At 36.8% G+C, this 25,512-nt stretch overlaps 1 protein-coding gene across 7 annotated transcripts in view; it reads right to left on the bottom strand.

Moving 5' to 3' along the window:
- The window catches only part of cntnap5l (contactin associated protein family member 5 like), a 137,826-nt gene that overhangs the window by 10,413 nt on the left and 101,901 nt on the right, over positions 1-25,512 (bottom strand). For all 7 annotated transcript variants that reach the window (XR_012387246.1, XR_011017265.2, XR_012387248.1 and 4 more), the window contains 11 exons: positions 23,089-23,238; positions 22,299-22,470; positions 20,490-20,596; positions 19,053-19,172; positions 15,244-15,444; positions 14,230-14,386; positions 12,204-12,331; positions 11,854-12,024; positions 8,715-8,933; positions 6,874-7,110; positions 4,612-4,845 (listed from right to left, as the gene is read on the bottom strand). Coding sequence is in view for 4 of the 7 variants with exons in the window: in XM_073916915.1 (XP_073773016.1) it covers positions 4,612-4,845; positions 6,874-7,110; positions 8,715-8,933; positions 11,854-12,024; positions 12,204-12,331; positions 14,230-14,386; positions 15,244-15,444; positions 19,053-19,172; positions 20,490-20,596; positions 22,299-22,470; positions 23,089-23,238 (1,896 nt within the window). In the remaining 3 variants the exon portion in view is untranslated. The remainder of the gene's footprint in view (positions 1-4,611; positions 4,846-6,873; positions 7,111-8,714; positions 8,934-11,853; positions 12,025-12,203; positions 12,332-14,229; positions 14,387-15,243; positions 15,445-19,052; positions 19,173-20,489; positions 20,597-22,298; positions 22,471-23,088; positions 23,239-25,512) is intronic.

Below are 25,512 nucleotides of genomic sequence, written 5' to 3'. Positions count from 1 at the left end.
TTGCAGCTTTATGTTAACATTGTCAATTGACAGTGCCGTCAACTTCTCTGGGCACGGAGGCATCTAGGATGGACCATCACACAGAGGAAACATTGTATTGTGGTTAGATGAATCAGTATTTTAAGGTATTTTTTAGGAGAAATGGACACTTTGTTTTGCCCACCTTAAGACTTGTTTGCATGAAGAAAGGGACAAAATTACACCTGAAACACGTAATCACTTAGTGTCTTTAATCCCTAAACATCTTTTAAGTGTTGGCATCATTACAAAGTGGTAAATGTTTTACTGTTCCAACTTTTTATGAAATGTGTAGCTTGAACTAAAATTTAAATATTTATAATATTTTTTATATTTGTATTTTAAAAACAAAAACAAACAAATAAAAATCAAGAGGAACATAATTTAATGTTTGTTGTATTGTGTGCAATGAAATATAAGCCAAAGTAAATTTAGAAATCACTACATTCTTTTTTATTTGCGTTTTCCGTACTGTCCCAACTTATTATGATTTGGGGTTATATATCTAAACATTAATAGCATTCTAATGTAATAGTTAATGTTCTGTTATTACTGTAAACTTGCACAAATAGTATGGGTCTTTACATACACTCACCTGCTTCTTTATTAGGTACACCTTACTAGTACCGGGTTGGAGCCCTTTTGCCTTCAGAACTGCCATAATCCTTTGTGGCATAGATTCAACAAGCTACTGGAATAATTTCTCATAGCTTTTGGTGCATATTTGCATGATAGCAGCACACAGTTGCTGTAGATTTTTTCGGCTGCACATCTATAATGCTCACTGGATATTTTCTCGGTCACTTTTTATTTTGATGGTCCGTTTTTGAATTTAAGTTACATTGCATCTACATGCCAAATAATTATCATTACATTATAAGTAGACTGTTAGGTTGGGGTTAAGGTTTGTGTAAGTTGACATGTACTTGACATGTACTTATAGTCAGTTAAATGTCTGTTGAAGGAGCAGCATCAACAGATATTAAGCAGACAGTCTACTAATACTTAAATGGCCTATCAACATAAAGTGTTACCATTTTCTCTTTTTCGAACCATTCTCTGTAAACCCTTGAGATGGTTGTGCATGAAAATCCCAGTAGATCAACAGTTTCTGAAATACTCTTCTGGCACCAACGACCATGCCACATTCAAAGTCACTTAAATCACCTTTTTCTCCCCATTCTGATGCTCGGTTTAAACTGCAGCAGATCGTCCTGACCATGCATTGAGTTGCTGCCATATAATTGGCTGATTAGAAATTTGGGTTAAAGAGTGGTTGAACAGGTGTACCTAATAAAGTGGCCAGTAAGTGTAGATTACAACAATAGCTGTATGTATGTATGTATGTATATATATATATATATATATATATATATATATATATATATATATATATATATATATATATATATATATATGTGTGTTCAGAAAAATCACTGTTTGTTTATTTTTTAAGCATTTTGTACCTCTGCTGTAAAACTTCAAAATTAACGAACTTTCATTGCTGTGTGCTATAAAATCCCTACTGAGTGCACCTGCGCTTTCAGAAATAGACAAATAAACAGACTATTCTTTGTAAGTTAATTAATTGTCATTTCACTGCAATTAGCAATTTGTGAATTTGGAACGCTTGAACATGCTTGTCATTTGGGATAACAGGACCAAGCAAGTCTTGAGATCACCTCTGCACTTGAAAAAGTTCTCATGTGAATCATCATTTCCCTTGTAGGTGTAACATGACTACCTGATCTGCACCAATATCAGCTGAAAAAGAGGCATGAAAGAGTTCTTTAAATTGCAATTAGAGACCATGGTTGCAAGAGTCTTTAATTAAGATGCCATGTAATCCTTAGGAAAAGGTGCAATGAGTGAGAAAAGAGTTTGCATGCATGTGTATTTAATGAGTATGTTTGAATTTCAAGAGGTGGCAGGTTATAAGGCTTTATGGCAGTAAGAACGATGCAGGGTGTGAATTAAAAAACAGGTTCTTTCCTTGATTACTTTTAAAACTAAAGGAAAGATGTTGATCTTTGACTTCTTAGTCAAAACTAAGGACTGGATTAAGTAAATGTAGGATGTATTGAAATTTTTCAATGTGGCATTCAAAACATAATGTTACAAAAGATTTAAAGTAAGTCCTTCACCTCTGTCTATTTCACAATTTTTGTTTTATCAGGCATTTTTAAATGTTTAGATTCAGTATTTTTACTTTAAATAAAAGCTTAGTTAGTGACTGAAATGCCTAATTTTAATCTAGCAAAGTACAGTTACTAAACCTTAACATAACTGAACCAAACATTCAAAAAAAAAAACAACAAAAAAAAACATATACATCCTACATTAACTATTCAGATTGACTAATGAGATGACTGTGTATTAAATCTGCACAGAATACATACACTTTGCCAGAATAACACTACTGTTTACATGTAGTAATATGAAAGACACTGTAAGTATACTGTAAAGAATTATTGGTGCCTTAATTTGTTTAGTTTAATCAAATGAACTTTTCTAGTTACTTCAGCTTACAACAAGCAAATGGACTAAAATAAGTTAAATTTCATTTCATTTAAAAAATCCAGTTTACACCTGATTAACCTTGTTCATGTATTCATTTTCTTTTTAGCTAGTCCCTTAATTAATCAAGGGTCACCACAGTGGAATGAACCGCCAACTTATCCAGCGTATGTTTTACGCAGCGGATGCCCTTCCAGCCGCAACCCAACACTGGGAAACACTCATACACTCTTTCATTCACACACATACACTACGACCAATTTAGTTTATTCAATTCACCTTTAGCGCATGTCTGTGGACCGGAGCACCTGGAGGAAACCCATGCCAACACAGGGAGAACATGCAAACTCATAAGAGAAATGCCTGACCCACTGACCCACCCGAGGTTCGAACCAGAGACCTTCTTGCTGCAAAGCAATCATGCTACTCACTGCACCACTGTGACAACCACCTGATTAACTTAATAAAATTAAAGTAACATAAAAACATGTCTGTAAATATTTTTAAGTGTACTAATTTCACACTTATCTTCAAAAAGCTCACCAGATCTAAATGGATCATTTTAATGACCTATTTTGATTTCATAATGGTACATTTTAATATTGAGTTAATTGGGTTATCAGGTTAATTTACGTGGTCACAATTTACTGGTATTGCAAAAACCATGATATTTAAATAAAACAACACGGAAAAAAAATAGTGCCACTATTGATAGAGGAAAAAAAAATTGCAATATGTTGTTAACAGTGTTGGGTGTATCGCCTTAAACAGTAACACTTTACTATATTCTAATAACATTTTTGGGAAACTCAGTAATACTTTAGTGTAATTTGATTACAGTTACTAAAGTCAGTGTAATTGCGTTACAAATTTAGATTTTCTAAAACAATATTTGCCTTTTAAAATCACTATTTCAGCTGCAACGTCAATGCTGGAGAACATAAGTTGTAATAGCTACTGACGACAGTGGTTGCTTCTTCGAGTGGAAATACAGACATTACATTTATTTCAGTAAGCGTAAAAACAAAGGTATTACTCTGAACTGCAGTTTATGTCCAGTCTCTAAAGAACTTTCAACTAAAGAACCAGACCAGCAATTTGAACAGAAAGTATTCTCGGACAATACTCGTTACCATGGAGGTACCTAAAGCCTGGTGAACACTTCTGCGTAGAGTGATCGGTGTGACCCAAGCCGCATGCCTTGCACGTTGTCATGCATTTATACTTCTGCTTGAGTTGGCCGGCAATAACACTTCCTAGCTGGCAGTGAGGTTTTTATGTTACTTTGTGTCAAGTTTTCTCACTGGTGTTTTGTTTTTTCTGAACACTATCTAATGTAGAAGTAGCTCAAACTCACTTATTGTGAGGCGGGGACCGGAGGACTTGCAACAAACTTTAATCATGAGGTAAACACAAAACTAAAGTTTCCATCTGGAGCTCCTTCACCGGACTCCACATTAGTAAACACTCGCTTCAACGGGTTCGCATGGCTCACATTCCCACCCACACTCATCAGTGATATCAAGCCGACCAATCACAGTGCTTGCATGTCCTTGTTGTGACATATAGTTGCATTTTTTAAAGGGTGCGCAATGGCCACGGCGAGGGCTATGCGTCCACAGCAAGGGTGCGCCGGTGTGCTTGATGCAGAAGTATGAATCAGCCTTAACCCTAATCCTAAACGGCTATATATATATATATATATATATATATATATATATATATATATATATATATATATATATATATATATATATATATTTTTTTTTTTTGTGCAGGATTGGTAAGGTAAGGTAACATCTAAAAGTGTAAAAAGAAGCATAGGAGCTTATGGGCCGTTCAAATATCACGTCTTTTGCACATACAAGTTTATTATTTCCAATGGAGGTGTGCGGCTTGCGCAACCAAATTGGGAACAGGGTAGTAATCAGTAACTTGTAATCAATTACTTTAAGTAACTTAGACAACACTGGTTGTTACCGTGAATTCTTCTAGCCATATAATCATATAATGAAAAATCTCTATTGTGACAGCTCTATTATTTTGCAAGTTCTTCAGTAATGTTTGATTTAGTACCGTTTGATGTGAGCATAACAGCCATGTAGTTCTGGTCCAGAGTGTGAGCCATCAGGATCAAGGCTGGCACGTGACGCGTCAAGAACCCAAATGACACTTTCTCTTGAGACTTGGCAACTTCTGCATCATGGAAACCAGCCGGCGATCTTCTGGCTTCCTCGTTTAGTATCCCAGAAAATGGCTCCTGGAGAGTATACAGGACTGAAGACCCACTTTCAAAAGAAGCTGCAAGAGCTGTGATGGACATGGAGAGACAAAGCAATCTCCGTGTAACTCCACTGCAATCATCATCATCATCATCATCTCTATGCAAATTTAGCGTACCAATGAACTCTAACATCTTATTTTTCATTATTAGAGCTATAAAAAACAACAACATTAGCATTGCTTCCTCCCCAGCCACAGCTGAGACCGCTGTCCTCCTGATTTTCTCTGTCTCTTCTCATTTTCTGGTCATCTATTCTAGTTAGCAGTAAACACCCGTGGCTGGAGCAGACCCGTTGTGACATCACATTGTAAAGAAACAAAGCCATTACATTGGTAATCTGACTGACAGGCTCCTGGATGGGTTTGAGGCAGAGGGATGGACGCTGTAATTAAATTCCATTTGTCAGTTAAAGCTTTTCTGCCAAAGCCTGTCAGCCCAGCCTCAATGAATTCAAGGTGAACACGCCATCAAGGGCGCATTCTCATACACCGGTAGGCTGACACTCCCGGACACTTATGGAAAACGTTGTCTAAAAAAAAAAAAAAGGTTGAATTTGTGATCCATATTTCCATAGATTACATTGTGCGTGATTTTCTAGCACATTTTTTTTTTTGTGAGAATCACACCATATCCAACAGTTCACCACAAGCGTTGGGTTAAACGTTTATTAAATTATGTCCTATAGAGTCCTGATTTCATTTCTCTCTGTGGGCTTTGATCTAATTGTGTGATTTTACAGTGTAAATGCTTTAAAAGCATTTCTGTCATCAAGAATGCCAGCGTTTGAGAACTACAAGCATCTGAAACATGGGCTGTGTCTGAAATTGCCAACAACTCAGAAGGTACTACATTTGAATTTACTACACGACCGTTAGAAAAGTAACATAGACTAACCATATTTCAGTATACAACGATGTTCCACACAGATTACCTTTTAACGCAAATCCCCGAATAAATACTTACGGGTGGTAGACAAGCTTTATATCTGTGTAATCTTTTTTTCTCACTCTTTCACCCCCAAGCACAACATAGATCAGGGATGTCAAACTCAATTCCTGGAGGGCTGCAGCCCTGCACAGTTTAGTTCCAACCCTGCTCCAACACACTTACCTGTAGGTTTCAAACAAGCCTGAAGGTCTCAATTAGTTTGATCAGGTGTGTTTAATTAGCGTTGGAACTAATCTGTGCAGGGCTGAAGCTCTCCAGGAACATCCCTGACATAGACCCTCCTACCACATGTTTCCGAGAAAATTCTGTAAGTTTGCTGCATCCACCTAATGCACTTGAAAAAAGACAGGCTTAAGAGGAGAGTGGAGCTTTGTATGGGAGACATTTAAAGCAATGACAATATGCATCTGCATTTAATTTATGCATCACACAGTGTTGCAGTCTTTATGAAATGAATATTATCACAAATTGTTGAATAAATTATTTTTTGTTGAATAAATGCTTTAAAATGGGGTTATTTCAACGTCATTTGTGAATGAAGGACTGCATGGCGCACTCTTCGGCAGAGAGAGCCTGAGAGATACGCTGCAAACACTGTATCAAAGATACAGATGTGTTCTTGATGTCATGGATGCATCGATGCAGACTTGAGTGCGGTACTCGCTCTAGAAGTCCCAGAACTCATTGCAGCTGAATAAATGAGGTGGAAAGCACAGCATTTTATACCAGTTTATTATTGAAGTTCAGAGATGTAACTTATATCTAAGTTTCCCTAAATGAGATGGTGAAATTAAACATTACCATGAAAATCTTAAAAAGGTCATAAACACATTAAGGGTAGACATATTTGTATTGTGCGAAGTATATTTGTAAAGCTTTTGTGCATGTTACTGTATATATACAGTTAAAGTCAAAAACATTAGCCCTCGAGTTTGTTCTTCTGTGGTAAATTAGCAAGATTGCAAGGACGTCCATTATCTGCATTCTTGGAATTGAGAAACAGTCATGCTTTAATCCATTGTGCCCTTCTCATTCAGCTTATTTTGATTGGTGCATTAAGGCCTATGAAAGCCTATGAATTTGCCCAGAAGCCATTGTAACCTCACCTTTTCTGCAGTGTGGCCCATCGAAGGCTGTTTGTGTGCAGTCACAGGCGTAACTGCTGCGCTCTTCAACACATCGTCCTCCATTATGGCAGACGCTGTCACTGGTGCAGTGACCCGGGCAGCCTGAATTCACCCCCGGGGTGGTCTTTGCACGTTCGAAAAGGTCAAGGGTAACCCCATTAATGGTGAGAGCGCGTAAGCAGCCCACGAAGCCCCTCTGCCTTGAAGCCGTTCCTCCTAATGGGGAGATTACAATGATTAATTGTCTTGGCAATTTACAAAGCCAAGCCCTTAGAAGTCGATAATAGTGTCATTCTCAGGAAACGATGCCATTTGTGTGCTATGTGTGCCCAATCTACTGACATAATTAACCACATTTTGACATAATTTGAGAGTTTAGTGTAAACTGTAAAAGATAAATTAGTGGGAAAGGTTTTATTAAAATTTGTTTATTGAAAACTTGTTTCTCTTATTCTTGTCTATGTAAAGCACTTTGATTTGCCACTGTGTATGAAATGTGCTATATAAATAAACTTGCCTTGCCTTGCCTAAAATCCTGGCTAACGTTAAATGATTTACATGTTCCTATTTGTCACTGTTATACTTAAAAATGTTATATAGGTCTTTGCTATATTGCTTTTATTTACATTAACATGCGCTAAAAAAAAAAAAAATGGTAAGTGGTTGCAAACAATTTATATGGGGTGAATTTAAACAAGAAAATTAAGATGAACTTTACTAAATTGAATTGTTTGTTTAAAATTCAGCCCATTAAATATTGTAAAAAATTTAGTAAATCCAATTAATAATTTTTTCATATTACTATTTAATCTGTTCCCTTGAACTTTTGAAATAACAGTTGGATTTATTAAGGTAGCAATGTTTTCTTGGAGCAAATTACATAATATCTCATTGTGTCTTAATTCTCAATAAATATCATATGAAGTGTTATGCTGCGTTCACATCAGATGCGGCACGCCCGTCAAGCGTGAGTGATTTACATATTAAGTCAATGCAAACGCGCGAATAGACATCCTGCAGAGCGATACGCGCGAATGGCGCGGCGCGAATGGCGAGAATTGCGCGGTGCGCATGGCGCGAATGGCGTGTCCCGAATTGAGCGTTTTGCGCGTTTGACGCGCTTAATGAGCGTTTCGCGCGAATCACCCACGTTAACCAATCAGGACCTTGCTCTTGTATGGGGCGTGATTGTGATGTATCGCCTGTTGTCGGTGTCCTAGGGGAAATCCCCCAGCAGACACCGACAAGAAGTTCATCAAACTGGGCTGGGCTCAGTCAGAAGCACCGCTGAAAACCTCCATCAGCCAGGTTCAGTTTCTGGAGGAGTCTATGAGCTTAAAGAGCTAGATGCACCTCTGAAAGGATGTAGTGGACTCAAACACAGCTCTAAACGTATCGACGCTGTTTATTATCCTTCATAAAGCACATAAACACTGTTATTTTCTTCATAAAATCCATGTTAGCCCTTTAGTTATGAAGCTAGAGTCACAGGGCAGACAGAGCCCAGCCCATCACACGAATCCGCATCTGTTCTGAAGTGAATTTGACACGCGAATGAAGCGGGGTTTGACGCGCGAATGAAGCGGAGTTTGACGCGCGAATGAAGCGAGTAACCTCAAATGTTCACGCGACTATTTATGCGCGAATAGCGTGATTTATCCGTGCGTTCCGCGTCTGGTGTGAACACAGCATTAGAGTGTAGAGTGTAGATTGAAGTGTAGATTTTTGGTCACAGGATTATTCGTAGCTCGAGTTAAAGTAAACTCAATGTTATTTAAACATTATAATTATGTCATTTGCTTGATTGCATGTTTGCGCACCTACAAAGAGTTGACTGCTGAGCTGAAGCCGATATGGTTTCTCAGGCGGCGCTTCGGTTAGTTCCAGCGGCAGTGAGTCAACCTGTAGAGAAGCTTCTTTCACATTTCTCTCAGCACGAATATAATGCCACTGACGGTCATTCAAGGCTACAGGTGACCGAACAGTAAGAGTTACTGGTCCATCTCCAAGGTCAAAGGTGAAGTTCATGGTAGAGGGAGCTGAGAATCACACAGAAAAGTGTCAAAATTACCACAGTGCAGTTTACTAAAAGTTTATCTTATTTTAAAGAAGTGCTTAAAGTTTTTTTTTTTTGGAGAAAAATATACTGAATAACATTATCCATGAAAATCAGTCTCTCCAGGATTTTGTGATTCTGAGTTTAACACAAAATTGAGGACATTATGTTAAATACAGAGAGCAACTTTGCAATTTTTGAAATTGCTGCAGATTTTGGGCAGCCTCAGATGCAATTTGCATTCAGCCAAACCAACTTGAAGTATGTTATGTGCGTTAAATTGATCATGCTTTATTATAACAGTTGACACATGAGGCGTTCAAATGCCCATGGGAATACCAATATAGTGAGAATTAAAAACAAAAACAAAAAACAGCTTATGCCAAGTTCAGACTACACGGTTTTCAAAGTATCTGGTGCAGCATTTTGTCGCTGCTGTGTTTACACTGCAAGATAGATCAGCGACAGGGGGTTTCACACTGAATGAACACAATAGGGAGAATCATTGACAACTTTGTCTTGGTCCCCCAAATTACGTCTCACAGCCAAACATACGCGAGAAGTAACATAGAAACAACCCAAGTTATTGTAGTATATCTTTTGTTATTAACTGCATAATGAGAAAGATACTTTTAGTGGGGTAGAAAATGCACATGGAGTAGAATTTAGCAATTTCTATCTAGTTTTTTTTCTTTTTCGACCCAGTTGTGGTATTGCTCAAATGACACGTCAAACAGACACAGGTCCTCTTGCCAAATTTCCAAAAGTTTTTTCTCCATTTCTTTGGTTAAATTAGACCAAAAAGAAGCCATGCTTATTGATTTTGTGGTCAATACCTTTGTAACTCCTCCCTCAACTTTATGCTGACCTGGATGCTGCTCTCTCATTGATTGTAGGTAATCGCTTTTTTCAATCAGAACACATTTCACACGGCATGATTTTCAATCGCCGACATGTTTAGATATTTAGCATGCCAAATATCTTACGGGGGTTGGCGACTTATCTGCGATTCTCTCAGATCGCATCTTTAATAGTTCACATTGTGTGATTGTTACTCATGTGAACAAGCAACAATTTGCCTGTTCAGAGATTTGTCGATGATTTCTCAAACCGTTGGCAAGTTAAAATTGGGGCTGAAATCATGCAGTTTGAACTCGGCGTTAGTTTAACTTAGGGACAGCTTGCTGTACTTGTTATTTATGGCCACAAAAGTATAGCAGGCTACATATAACGCTTTAAATCTCCTAATAAACTGCCTTTAGTAAGAACATTTAAGTGGTTAGTTTTATGATTAAAGCTCTGTACAAACAAATTCAGATATTTCATGAATTCTAAATATATTTTAGCAGGCTTTTAGTAGATTTTTTTTTTGCCAAATGTTGTTTCTTTTATTCATTGACATCCTACAGTATATGTGTATGATATAGTAGGCTTTATAGGGTTAGAAGGTAAACATGTATGTTTTCTTCTTGCTTTTCTCAGAGTATCCTGTATATAGAGATAGCCCAATGATATATGTGGTCAAATTATTTTAAGACAACAACTGTTTCAAATATTATTGCAAAGTCAATCATTTTAGGCATTTTATTCAGAAAAAAATGTCCAGAAAAATCATAGAGGGACTGTAAAATGTTATCTTTCTTCTGCATTTTTTGTAAATTTATCAATAAATTTGCTATAATGTAGAGCTGCACAATTATTTGAAAAAGGATCGCAATTTCGATTTGACCCCCTCGAAGATCTTAATCCAGCATTTCTACGATTCTGCCAATCATATTTTCAAGTCCAGGAGAGAAGTAAAAGCAGCTGTGAAGTCTTCACATTGTTTTACACACGTTGTTCAGCAGTGTGGACACCAATGGTGTTGAAATAAGGTTGAAAGAGTCACATACTGTATTTATAAGGTACAATTCACCCATAAATACCATTTCTGTCTTATTGTAATGATGTATTCACGACCGCAAAATCACATGTGACGTGAGCTGACCATGACCTGTCACCAGAGAGAGGGCGAGGGCACGCCTGTAAATGATGTCTACTTTAGTAAATAGAACCTGCATAGGCTGTGAATAACAGGTAATACAGTTGTATACAACGTTCAGTTTGTGGCACAGAGTGATTGTTTGAGAGCTGCACGGGAATTATGAACCGCACTTAGCAAGGAAAATGAAACCGTGCACCTACTCTAGCCGATGTAATGTTGAATATAATGCAAGAGGCAATCTGATTTTATCAGTAGAAAAAAGGTCTAATAATGTTGTCAATGACAGATTGCAAGCATATGTCTTAAACATAATAATTCAACATCAGAGTTACGAATAGTTGTATTCTGATATCATCACTTTACTGTGCATTAATGACCAGGACCAATTTAATGTCTGTTCAAGTTTACCATTCCAAGTCTATACAAAATTTAGCATTTTAACCAACAGTAGACCTACACATAATATTATTATTGTTTTTTACTGTATTTTTGAGAAATAATATTAATAGCCCACTCATATTAACCTTTATTTTACATCTACAGAATTGTGAGAAAATAGTGCTCCTTATTATAAGCAAAAAAAAAAAAAAAAAAAAAAAAAAAAAATATATATATATATATATATATATATATATATATATATATATATATATATATATATATATATGTTATTAATATGTATATATTATTATTATTATTTATTTATTTTTTATATCATATGAAGTGTTATTAATATATCACTATTAATATTATATATATATATATATATATATATATATATATATATATATATATATATATATATATATATATATATATATATATATATATATTGCGATTCTCATTTTAGCCAGAATTGTGCAGCTCTACTATATTGAAGGAAAATAGTAAAAAAAAAATTAGTTAATCAGCAACTCACAACTAAGTTCCAGCCTTACGAAGTCTCTGACACCCAGATTCTCCAAGAACACTCCAGAGAAAGCACTGGTTTTGAAGAAGAGTGAAATATCGATGCTCAGTTCAGCTTGGAGGGTTGGGAAATGCAGATAGGAGGACTCCTGGTAAAAAGATGCAGAGTTCCAGAAAAATCCTGCAGCAGAGGGACAGTGAAGAAAGCACATAGTGTGTTGGAAAACAATTTGTGCACTGGATTGAATAATATTAAAAAAAGAGTCCTTCTCTTCTGCATATTGAAATATGAAAATGTATTCAGCAGAGAGTCATTTTACCCCCCATACCCCTTTTAAATTTGGTAAACAAAACACCCACGGTTGCCATAGCAACGCAGCGGTCCAATTTGGAGTTCGGCCTGTGAGTTTGTCCGGTTTGTGTCTCCAATGGCGATCTCACTGAGAGGTAAATGGTCTTTGTAAGACAGCACACCAGTATCATTTGCCCTGCAGGAGGAGAAAGTGAATGAGAGAATGTGAAAGAGGAGAAGTAATGAGCAAAAGGCTGGGAGAAAGTCTTTTTAATCTCTCTCTGAGGTAGACGATTGCCCTCCGAGGAGTGTATATGCTTCACTTGTTGCTTAAAAAAATAGTAATACTTGCCCTATAGCGAGCATTAAGCTTTGCTACATTGTCTCGGTCATTTTAACAGGAGAAACTAATGAAGGGTTTTAAAATGCTATTCCAATATAGCATTTTAATTGACTAAAACTCTCCAGTCTACCTCAGATTTCTTTGGCTCTATGAAAAATAGCAATCCTATTATCTCACAGAACAGGAAAATACAGCTCTTTCTCCGCAGGGCTGCCAAGTGGGGCTACTTTTAACTGTTGCAGGGAGACTTTTTTTATTGATGGTTAAAGGTTTGACATACTGCATAAATTATATTGGAAAGAAATTATTATATTGAAATATTTTATATTCTACTAATGATAGAACTGTGCAAGAAGATAAGTTTTGTTAGAAAGGAGGACTTATAGGGCTTATTTGGCTTATTTATAATAACTACAGTGTAAAATTTTGTATCACACTGATTTTTCTTTTCAGTTTAGTCCCTTTATTAATCTGTGGTCACCCCAGCAGAATGAAACACAAACTTATCAAGCATATCCATGCAGTGGATGCCCTTCCAGCTGCAACCCATTACAGGGAAACTTCCATACACACTCATTCAAACACATTAACTAGGGGCAATTTAGCCTACCCAATTCACCTGTACCACATGTCGTTGGACTTGTGGGGGAGACCAGAGCACCCGGAGGAAACCCATGAGAACACATGGAGAACATGCCAACTAAATCAGCTGAGGATTGAACCAGCGACCTTCTTGATGTGAGGTGATTGTGCTACCCCATGTGCCACCGTGATGCCCTTTATCACACTGATACTTATACTAGTTATTTATACAAGTAATGTTAAATATTCACCTTCATAATCATGTTCTTAGTAATTGTTCATGTGATTAGTAATTTTTATATATAATTAGTAATTATATATATATATATATATATATATATATATATATATATATATATATATATATATATATATATATATATATATATATATATATTTTTTGTATGTCAGTGGCCAGTCCCCTGGCCTATTGACCACCTCTGTACACACTGCTCTCTGGTTTAGGAAAGGCTTACTTCTCCACACTATCCATCTCAGTCCCCAGTGAAAGAGTTTTTTCAGCAGGTGATATTGTAAATGTCCTCAGTGTATGCCAGAAAACATAGATATGCTGATATTTCTTTTTAGAAAATCCAGCACAGATACAGTTTTAATTTGGTTATATTAATAAGTCTTATTTAGTTTGTATTATTAGTTTTTTGTTTTTGAAAATAGCAATTTATTTATGGCAAAAACGAATTATTTTTTCCAAAAAATGTGCAGCAAAAAAAAATAAAAAAATAAATAAATAAATAAATTAAAAAATAAATAAAATGAAAAAAAAAACTACGTTTTTTTTTTTTTTACCTTAAATTTGTTACAAATAATTTTGTAAAAAAAAAAAATGTGACTAAATCATGAATTATGAGATTAGTACCCCGAATCATTATCGAATCGTGAGTCAGGTGAATCATTACATCCCTACCTATACTTGTGTCAAATTTAAGATATTTAAAAAAAACTAAGCCAAAATGTACTTGAGTCAATCACAAATGCCTCACCTAACTAACTAAAAGCACGTGTCTTTTGAAAAAATTAACACCTGAGCATAGTACGATAAGTAGTATGTAAAATGACAAAATTTTATTTTCCCCCCTGTTTTTATGGCCCACAAATTCACCACAATCATGCAAATCTGTAAACCCTGGATAACTGAAAAAAATATTTACCAGGTGTCTTGGTCTGCATCACAGTTACAGAAATAATTCATATCCCTGCAGTTGCCATCCAAGCTACAAGAACACTGCTGGACTCCAGGTAGAAATCCACCCCAATATGTTCGCTTTACTCCATCTCTATCCAACCACCACGACAGAGGAGTTCCATCTGAAAAATGGACAAAATGCCCTCAAGGATAAGCATATTTGGACTTTTCCGCCAGTAAATAATTATGCAAATAATGACAACACTGTTTGGAGTCTAATGTAATTTAGTCATGCGTGATGACATCTGGTCTCCTGCCCCTGCTGGTCAGTAATAGTCTCTGAGGCTCCTGTCAGTCAAGTAGCTGTTATAGTAGCATCACAATGTGCGTGACCAGACATCTACTATCACAGCGGTGCAGAGATCTGGCCGGGAGCTTATTCAATGACAAATGGCAATCAGATATGCAGGATGTCTAGTGCTAGAGGTTCACCGCCTGATCAAAGGTTGATCTTTTGCTTAAAGGCTACATTGGATCTCATAGCAGCGAATCAGAACGATTTAAAAAAGTAAGCCAAGTGTTTGAGGATGAGTTAACTCCAACTCCTGAGCAGATCAACCCCACAAAGTCGACAGTATTAAAGCAGTGAGCAGGAAAAAAAAAAACATATGGAATAATTTAGCTCCTAATCGTTTTAAGGCTTTATGCATGCCTTTGCGATTCAAATGCTCTCATCACTTCCCATAACCACCCCTGCATGACAAGAATTACATTCTAACCACTTTTTAAGTGAACATCATCATTCACCGTGCATCGTCGTCATGTCACACTTGAGCCCCTTTAATATCTGTGGTAATAACCTGCTGTTGTGAATCTTTTAGCGGTGAGGTGCTTTTTCTGTTCCTTTGGAACATATTAGCCGAATTTAGAGGATTACAATTCCTGAGGTAGCATAAATCACAAAATTAATAAGAACGACAACATTTCTGCAGTACAGCACACAAAAATAGTAAAAAAAAAAAAAAAAAACAAGACCAACCCCAAGTGTCAAAAAGCCGAGACTTCCTGCAGCGATATATCACTTCCTGTTGGCAGTGTTCAGAGGAGGTGACGAGCGAGCGGAGATGGTATGGCGAGATGGTGTAGTTGAAGATAAGAACGAAAGGGCTGCGTGGAGTGGATCCTCGAATGTCAATGGGCCTCATGTGATCGTGCCCCACCACCGTCCAAACTTTATCTTCTGTTACAGAAAACACACACACACACACACACAGAGGCATAGTATGCTTGAAAAACTAGTGCAAACTGAAATTCCCATTGACTCCCATCGTGTATGAACCCTCTCAAGTCTGCTCTCAATCGACCGTATGTGCTCGTGAATGAAAATGGGAGATTAACAGAGTGATGGAGTCGTATGCAAATACCTGATGAATATTAAGCAGAGAACAGAAGGTCAGTCATTCAGGAGGGTGTGAAATGATGAGAGTACGCTAGTCTACACTAGCACCTTTCCTTATGCAAATTGAAACTGCTCCGTGTGATGTCTAAAGGTGCCAGTTTGCGGTGTCTTGCTGAATTAGCATGGCTAATAGCTCCTGTAATTGAGGTCAGTTTTGAACGATTTTCTTGCCAGTGCTTGTTGGCGTCGCCTCAGAGAAAAAGGTCTATTTGTATTGGAACTCTAGATCTTTTAATGCATTCAGCGTGACAAAGCTAACTTTGCAATCTGACTAAAGCTCAATGAAAGCTAACTTTGTATAAAGGAAAGCCAGCTTAGCTGTGCCAATGTGCAGCAGGTGGTCAAAGCGTACGACAGCTTCCTGGTGCTTACTTTTCTCAGCTCGGCTTGCAGCTCCAATAACCTCAGAGCCAAACCTGTTGCCTATGAAACTAAGAAAAATGAAGCTATCAGTCTTAGCTAGCCCGTGTTGCCGATCTCTGCAGGCAGACATGCTCCTTGACTTTTCCTTCCTTCACCTGCACTCCTCCCTGCTGCTGACATAATGGGGCTTGAATTTCCCTGCGTGATGATATAATGTATTACAGTCTTATCACAGGGACAAATCAGCCTAGCATCTGATGCAGCGAAGAGTAATGTTAGAGGCCAAAAACCAAGGTCGACGAAATTGGTGATGAAACCTGACAGTAGATGTGAGAAAACACATCGTTCTCGGTGGCAGGGGATGCACCTGCCTGCCCCAACATGTACTGGTGAGGTGCCAGTTTTTCCATATCTTGTTATATCCTAATCAGAAAAATCACCACAGCAAACAAGTTTGTGCTTAATAGACGTCTAATAGACATCCAAACGCAGACAGCTTGGCTAAAACAAGGCTAAAACTAGACTAGTCATCAAATAGACAGATTAGACAGACTTTATACGTGTAGGTGATTTCTGTTTATTTGATGACTAGTCTAGTTTTGGCTTATTCTTAGAGGTCTATTAGATTTTCACAGACAGCCCAAATTTAGCCTTGTTTTAGACAAAATAACCATGTTTAGATGTCTATTAGACATCTTAAAAAAAAAAAAAGACGCTTGCTGGTCACATCTCTTAGATGTCAATTATAAAAATGCTACAATATTTTTTTTCTTATTTTGTCAACAGTTTGCACATCTTTTTTGTTTAACTTTTAAACGCTCTTAACATTTAAACAAAAATGATTTTGTTGAGATTCAGTGAAAAAAAAAAGTTCGAGTTTGCCAAAACAGTTTAAATAATGGCAAATGTATAGTTTTATTGACAGCTCTGATTGTTGAGGGAAATTTGTGCAGAATAAGGAGATGTATAGTGTAAAAACATGCATTGCATGTGTGAAACACTACTTGAGGCACAAGACTCAATATAGCCACTAAGTTGCTGATTATATATATATATATATATATATATATATATATATATATATATATATATATATATATATATATATATATATATATATATATATATATATATATATGATTGCTACTGACTTTTCTGACTGTACAGCTTTTAATTTTGATGTCTCATACCCTTTAAGAGAAATAAATATTTTAGTAAAAGTGGCTACTTTTAATGTTTTGGTGCCCTATTACAAACAGTGAATCCGAAGAATAGTTGCAAAAGTAGATTTTTGAAAAAACAAAATACCTAAAAAATTACACAAAAAACAAATCTATAGTGTTCAGGTTAGGAATTAAAATCAAATGTTATTTGATTTTGCATACTACCGTTGTCTATGACTTACAGTTTGGTCTGCCTGATCACTTTTCAAAAGTTCACACTTAGCTGATGATTGACTTTTAAAGCGTTTGGCATGATGTTCCATGAGAGAGCCCTTAGCTCATAAAATCCTCCAGCCTGGGGCTCCCTCCCTTTTGCAGGGCGAGAGAAGAGTTTAAGCTCAGGTAGATCTCGAGAACTCCACTACTTTTTATAGCTAATGACCAAATAGGAATTGCGATGAAGAGATAACTGCTGACTAGGAGCACCTCTATGGTGCCAATTTCAATTAGTCAATTATCTTAAGTCACATTTTTTTTTTGGATGATGGGAAAAAACAGGGGGGTCCTGTTGACTGGCCTGGTAAGGTCTTGAACCAGTGACATTCCAGCTGTGACAACCGTGCTAACCACCAAGGAAAAGGGAGGAGGAGTATGGGTGAAATCTTCAAGACTAAGATAACTCTGGGACCAGCCGTAATCAATCATAAGCATGTGATCCTCTCAAAATTAGTTTATAAATAAACTTTATTTAGGGAAGAATTAGGATATTTAAAAATCCTAATAATTACAACAGGGTTTCAGCGACTTCATTATAGCCTAAATTTCCACCAATTAACATGATGTTTAAGTCTAATCACGTGTCGTCAACTAAGATGCATTACTGTTTCCACCTGATATTAAATATGCTGTAAAATCAGTGTCTTGTGATTGCTTGTGTGGACCTTCCCTCTCATTTTGACATCTTATACATCCATTTTGCAGGAGACTTTAAATTCAACCTATGAGTATTTCTGAATCTTCAATCCTAGAATATGTTACATGAGTAGGAAAGCAAGCAACTAGGATGCAAACTGTAACTTGCATTCCAAACGTAATCCCTGTTCTTTGTTACAATGCAGTGAACAACTTGTTTTAGTCCATTTTTCACCTTTTAGGTCTGTAGGCAGAGGGTAGGTGCTGTTTTGTTGCTGTTCAAATGCATTCGACCAAATGATATATTTTTTAGTGTGCCAACAAAAAAAGCACACACACTCTAGGGTCAAGCTCATTAAACATTTGCAGCTCTCCTGCAATCTGTATTCCAGTGCGTTCCTCACTAACCACCAACAAACCAGCAAAATGCACTTTTCTATCAACATTGGCTGTAGTGATTGCTCAAATTATGCTAAAGTAATAATCAGTTATATATATACCAGTGGAAATAATTATGAACAGTGTGCGCAAATGAGTGATTTCCCTCACAGCCTGAACTCCAGCAATATTATGCCACCTTGATGTCTTGGTAACACTCATCAACTGCTTCGTTGGATCCAGTCTAGCTGAATCAAGGCTGTTTGTGTGGTGCTTGAGCGAAAAATCTGCCTCACCGGAGGCTCCCTGGGAGGAAGGTTGGCCAACCCTGATCCAACCTGCTGAACTAGACAGCCGCATGAGATGCTGAACTCACTTAATGAGATGTGTGATTTCTCTAGGCAGTCTCCCACACATGCTGAGGTCACACCTGTCCGTAAACTGAATCAGGTTTGTAAATGAGAACTGCTGAGCTCTGAGCTCCATCATTCAATAATGTGAAAGATGATGAACATCAGTGTGTAATGCGTCTAGAACTGTGTGAAGCTGACTATGCATAATTGGGCCAGTCACCTGCCACGGTGCAGTTGACTTGAGCGTGGTCTAGAAGTCCGCTCCCATCAAGGTCGATTGTAAACACACTCGACTGGCTTCCTGTTTTCCTGAAGGCCTCGCAGGATCGCTCATATATTGCTGAAAATGATGAATCATAGAAATGACGGAAATAAATCTGCTGCTGTTTTTATGTCGTGCTTAATTACAGAATGCTTGGATTTTTGGCGCATCAGCATGGGATACTGAGCCTGTGGGAGGTGAAAAAACACAAAAGTGAGATCAAGAACCTGCCTGATGGTTTAAGTTGTAATCATTTAAGAGGAATTACATGTGTCAACTTTTGCAATTATTCAAGCCAGAGTGCTCTGCTTTGCCAAAAAAGTGCAGATAGCAGTTAAATTAGTGTTTACATGCAAACAAGCCTTCTTTCACTTCTATTAAATTAACTTTCCTAACAATGACATGAATGAATAGCACAATTCGTACAGTTCATTTAACAAGCAGAGGTAATTATTGTTTACTTGGGACCTGTTCGTCATGACAGAGAAGTCGTCGGTGCGCTAGAGTGAGCTAATTTGTTGCACGTGTTGTTTTGCTGATGGTGAATCGCACACAGCAGGACTTGTAAAAAAAAGGAAATCTCATATTTCTTGGTCTTTTAATGCGGTAAATCTAACAGATGGCATTGTCGAGCATCTCTCCTCCAGAGAACACGTACAGTCAGGAGTGAATGATAGAGCGGTGCATGTGGCGGCAGATTAGAACATATAGATTCAACAAATTTGATAATAAATAAATAAAAGTAATATATATATATATATATATATATATATATATATATATATATATATATATATATATATATATATATATATGGTGGAAATAATAAAATAATTCCAGCTTATTTAATTAAAAGTATATTATTTACTATCATAGACACAGATGCCAAAATTAATTATATCAACCATCATTAAGATTGCGCACTTGCAGCTGTCAAGTGAAGCATTATGCATACCATAAATTTTGTTAGTGATAAAATAGAATCACTATTTAAAGATACAATGTAATCAGTAGTTGCCTGTTGTAATGTATTTGGTTTAGAAAACAAATGCATTTTATATGAGCAACAAAAAGGAAATAATAAAACAAAGTCAGACCTCACCAAATTAACTGAAATTTAATACCCAATTAATTGAAGCTGAAGTTAATTTGAGATCTGATTGTAACATTTAATAGGCTACTTTCTCCCACACAATATTGGCACCTGTAAATCACAATTAAAACTTCTGCACACGTTGTGTTTGTTTATAGTTATTTACATGTTTATAATTAAGCTTTTCATTGAAATAATAAATCTGACACCGCATGGGTGTTAGCTGAAAAACACATACTGTACATTATTAGCAGCTTGCATCTGAGTAATCGAGCAGACCTAGCCTGTTTTGCATAACTCACAGTTATGGCAGGTGGCTCCTGTGTATCCTGTTCCAGAACAGTTACAGTCAAACTGGTCCCAAGACTGGATGCATTGACCACCATGTTCACACAGATTGGGCAAACACCTGTTGGGTTGAACACGGTCATTTGAAGTTGAAGAACATTACACATTGTTATTATTATCTATTATTGCTCAAACTCATCTCAACTTTTTTATAATAGAAGTAAGGAGCGTGCAATAACGATAGTTTATGATACTATTAATAATATATGATAATAACAAAGTTCAAGGTGACATTATTTGTTTCTCATTTTGCAAAAAAAGGGTTTGAGGATTCACTACATGATGCCTGTTGGAATGCAATTAGAATAGCCTAATAATTTTAGTTTATCTAAGCAAAAATATCCATGTATGTGTTTTTGTTCCTGTGAGTTGTTTTGGTGGTTTTAGTGTCAGCTATTTTACAGTACAAGCACAAAAACATATTTTTAAAAAAATATATAATTGTTGAAAAATACCTGTCTAAAACAAATATACACTCACAGGCCACTTTATTAGGTACACCTTACTAGTAATGGGTAGGACCCCCTTTTGCCTTCAGAACTGCCTAAATCCTTCATGGCAAAGATTCAACAGGATAATGGAAATATTCATCAGAGATTTTGGTCCATGCTGACGTGACAGCATCACGCAGCTGCTGCTGATTTTTCAGCAGCACATCCATGAGGCGAATCTCCCATTCCACCACATCCCAATAGTGCTCTATTGGATTGAGTTCTGGTGACTGTGGAGGCCAATTGATTACAGTGAACTCACTGTCGTGTTCAAGAAACCAATCTAAGATGATTCGTGCTTCATGACATGGTGTGTTATCCTGCTGGAAGTAGCCATCAGAAGATGGGTACACTGCAGTCATAAAGGGATGGACATGGTCAGTAACAACACTCAGGTAGGCTGTGTCATTGACACAATGCTCAATTGCTACTTTGGTGACCCAGAATAAGAAAATATTCCCCACACTATTACACCACCACCACCAGCCTAAACCGTTGAGACAAGGCAGGATGGATCCATGCTTTCATGTTGATGTCGCCAATTTCTGACCCTACCATCTGAATGTCACAGCAGAAATCCATTCAATTTTCTATTGTCCAATTTTGGTGAGCCTGTGAGAATTGTAGCCTCAGTTGCCTGTTCTTAGCTGGCAGAAGTGGCATCCGGTGTGGACTTCTGCTGCTGTAGCCCATCTTCTTCAAGGTGCGACATTTTGTGCATTCAGAGATGTTCTTCTGCATACCTAAGTTGTAACAAGTGATTATTTGAGTTACTGTTGCCTTTCTATCGGCACAAACCAATCTGGCCTTTCTCCTCTAGCCTCTGGCATCAACAAGGCATTTGTGCCCACAAAACTGCCATTCACTGGATATTTTCTCTTTTTTGCACTATTCTCTGTAAACCTTTGAGATGGTTGTGTGTGAAAGTCCCAGTAGGTCAGAAGTTTCTGAAATACTCAGACCAGCCCATCTGGCACCAACAACCATGCCACGATCAAAGTCACTTGAATCACCTTTCTTCCCTATTTTGATGCTCGGTTTGATCGGCAGCAGAACATCTTGACCATGCCTAAATGCATTGACCTGCTGCCATGTGATTGGCTGATTAGGAATTTGGAGCAGTTGGACAGATGTACCTAATAAAGTGACCGGTGAGTGTATGTTTTTGTCAATATCACAGACCTCTAACAGAGATGAAACAGATCTGTACATTTCATGCAGATGATTCACATAAACACAGACACACACACACGCACACACAGTGAAACAGACCTATCTTGTATGTTGCAAACATCAAAGCTAATCTGGCTAAAGTTGCCCATGTTTTCCTGTTGGATCTGAAGGAAGTTGACCGGATGGTTGTTGATTAAAAGGAGACGAAAGCAGCCCTGGTATCCTCTGCCGGGGTTCTCACAGTTGAAATTGCTCTGGAATAAAGGGCAGCCTAAAATAATGGAAAATTCCAACTTACTGTCTTTTAAATCAAAAACAACATCCACAACTAATACCAAGTCGCACAAAGACAAATCTCTGTTCTGAGGAATTCATGCAAAGCAGCTTATAAAATCTCAGCAGGACTCAGCATTGTCCCAGAAGCAAGCAAAATGAGAGATTTAGCGGTCTTAGTTAAGACATTGGAAGTTTTGAGTCAGAGATTTCAGCAACAGCTTTAAAGAAAACGCGTTTATCCTCTACAGTAATTGAATGTGGTTAAAGCTGCCAGAATGAACTAAAAAAGGCAGAAAAAAAAGAAGGACATTTGGGAATAACAGCTGTACGTGTGAAATGAATAGACTCTAAGAATGCTCTCAGCTTGTCAAGCCTGTATTTTACTCAGGAATATGAGGAACGTTTGGTTGATGGAGGTTAGAGTTAATAATGTAGAAGAAAATTGTCCCTTGCATTCAGGAAAATGTTTCGGATAATAACTGCTCTTTGCCCGCAGCTATTAGGCTAGTTCAGAACTGAGCTTTGTAGATAATAGATCAAAATAAGTTACTATTTCTAAATTTGAATACAGCTAGTAAGAATAAACTGACTTTTTGCATTTCTAATGCTGTACCTCCAATGTAGATGGTTGTTCTCTGGGGGGTTTGGCTACGTCCAGTGATTTCCATGGTGGCAGGCTTTTGGTTGTTGACTGTTAAAGACACCTTCTCACCTTTGACCTCAACGGATATGGAGTGCCACTGTCCATCATTTAAATTCTGACCTGTAACACAAAGAGACAGGGTATATAAGGTAGAATGAAAGTGAATATATAATTTAGGCCCAAACCCAATTCTACCCCTTACACTGGAAAAAATGCTTTTCTTACTTTTTTGTCTTGTTTCTTGTCCAAAAATCTAAAAATTCTTAAATCATGCATATTGTATTGTTATAGAAAAACATATTGTATTGTTATAGAAAAAATATGCCTAAAATTAAGTGAGTGTTTCCTTAAAACAAGCAAAATAATCTGCCAATGGGTTAAGCAAAATATTCAAAAGGAGTCAAAAGGAAAAACAAGATTACTTTGCAGTGTAGCCGTACCCCTCGTTTTGCACGTTCACGTGAAGGGGTAGGGGTGTCCCAATATTCTTTGGCTTGAAGTCATAGTGAATTAGTAGTTAGCAATGTATATGTAACGTACAAGATGTTCTTATTAAAGTTAATTTTAATTTGCTGGAAAACAAAATATACACTGATAATACACTATTTATAACTGATACACAATGACTAGCAGTAATCAAATTATTTGCCTTAATCTGAATAAGACAATAATATGATTAAGGTGTTTACATGAGTTGCTTTTTGAATGTTCCTTTCATGATCTCATTTGACATGTTATAGCACATGGATTGATTAATGTCATTGCGTCATGATGCTATCAACGTTTCCCCTGGAGTTTTATGTCATTTCAGGTGTTTCATTTTTAATTTTTCGACTTTAACTGCAGTTTTGCACTTTTGCTTTCATTCAAAAACATTTCATACATGCCCCCCCAGACAAGCAAGGTATTGGAGAGATTATGAACTGCAGGAAGAGTGTTGTTTTAATGGAATGTGATATCACATCCCATATAGGCAGGTGTCTGTAGTCCTTCACTGACTCAGTAGGTGTAGAGAATAGTGTCAAACAGCCATGTGTAGACTATCCTGTCGCAAAGTACAGCAAAAATCCTATATGCTGGCAGTAGTTTAATTAAGGTGTTTACATGTCTGTACTGCACTTCTATAATGTGACTAAAATCGACATACTCCACATGTCCTAATCTGATTTCTGTTTAGTTCGATTATGACCTTAATCCGATTAAATTAATCAAAAATCACTGTTTACATGGTATGCTCTTAATCAGATTATTGTTTTAATCATATTAAAATCAGATTATTGATGTATAGTGGTGGAAAGAGTACTGAAAAAATCATACTTAAGTAAAAGTGCCATTACTTGCCTAAAAATGTAGTGCAAGTAGAGTAAAAGTATCTGTTGTAAATATTACAAGGTATATCTACATATTGTAAATTATTAAGTATGAGTAAAAATACAAAAGTACTGTAGTGAGTATTTTCGCTGTACTAAGCTGATGCATTTACATGTAATTTGTGAATGTGTGTAAATGTAACATTCTGTAATACCCAGCAGGCACACAACGTCACAGGACATTAATATTAGGTTAGATTTAGGTTGTGATGTCAGGAGATCAAGATTCAATGTCTAGCCAGTGCCTAAGGACACTTTTTTGTCCAATAATGACGTCAAATCATGTTGATATTTAGTTGACTTTAGGTTATTTTGGAAAGTGACCAAAATTCAACGCCGAGCCAACATCTTAGACCAATGTCAAATTGACATCAAATACTTACATTTATTAGTCAGGTATGGCAACCAAAATCCAACATCTGATAGACGTCATAGTGGTAACATCAATACAAGGTCAAGCTTTAACATCATTAGACGTTGATTTTTGGATGATTTTAGCTTGGACATTGGACATTGAGGTTGGCCTTACGTTGGGTTCTGATGTCAACCCAATTTTATTTTCAAGCAAAATGCAATGTCCCCACTACATTAGGGTACAACATCAATCTGACATCATGATGCCATTTTGGTCATCATCCAGTAAACATTTGCCATCTTCTCATCAGTGACATGCATCTAAACAGTCTCTCAGTTATTGTGGGAAAGATTTTGAACATCTTCTTGGACACTTTTAATGCTTTCAAACAGTTTATCTGCAATTATAAATCGCCCATGTCTTGAAGTAGTTCATTATGATGCGATTAACCTTCTATGTGTGATTTGATTAGAATCACAGGACTGATTTTTCTAATCCCCATAGACAAGAAAAAAAATAAAGTAGTGACAGCAGGTTAAAGGAAAGTAGTGGAGTAAAAGTACCAATACTGCACTAAAAATGTACTCAAGGGAAAAAAAAGTACACATTTTTAAAACTACTTAGTGAATTGCAATTTCTGAGAAAAACTGCTCAATTACTATAGTTTGA

The sequence above is a fragment of the Danio rerio genome, chromosome 11 (genome assembly GCF_049306965.1).
Source record: "Danio rerio strain Tuebingen ecotype United States chromosome 11, GRCz12tu, whole genome shotgun sequence".
NCBI lineage: Eukaryota > Metazoa > Chordata > Actinopteri > Cypriniformes > Danionidae > Danio > Danio rerio.
Note: the sequence above shows the minus strand (reverse complement) of the source record. Positions and strands in the feature narration are given on the sequence as shown.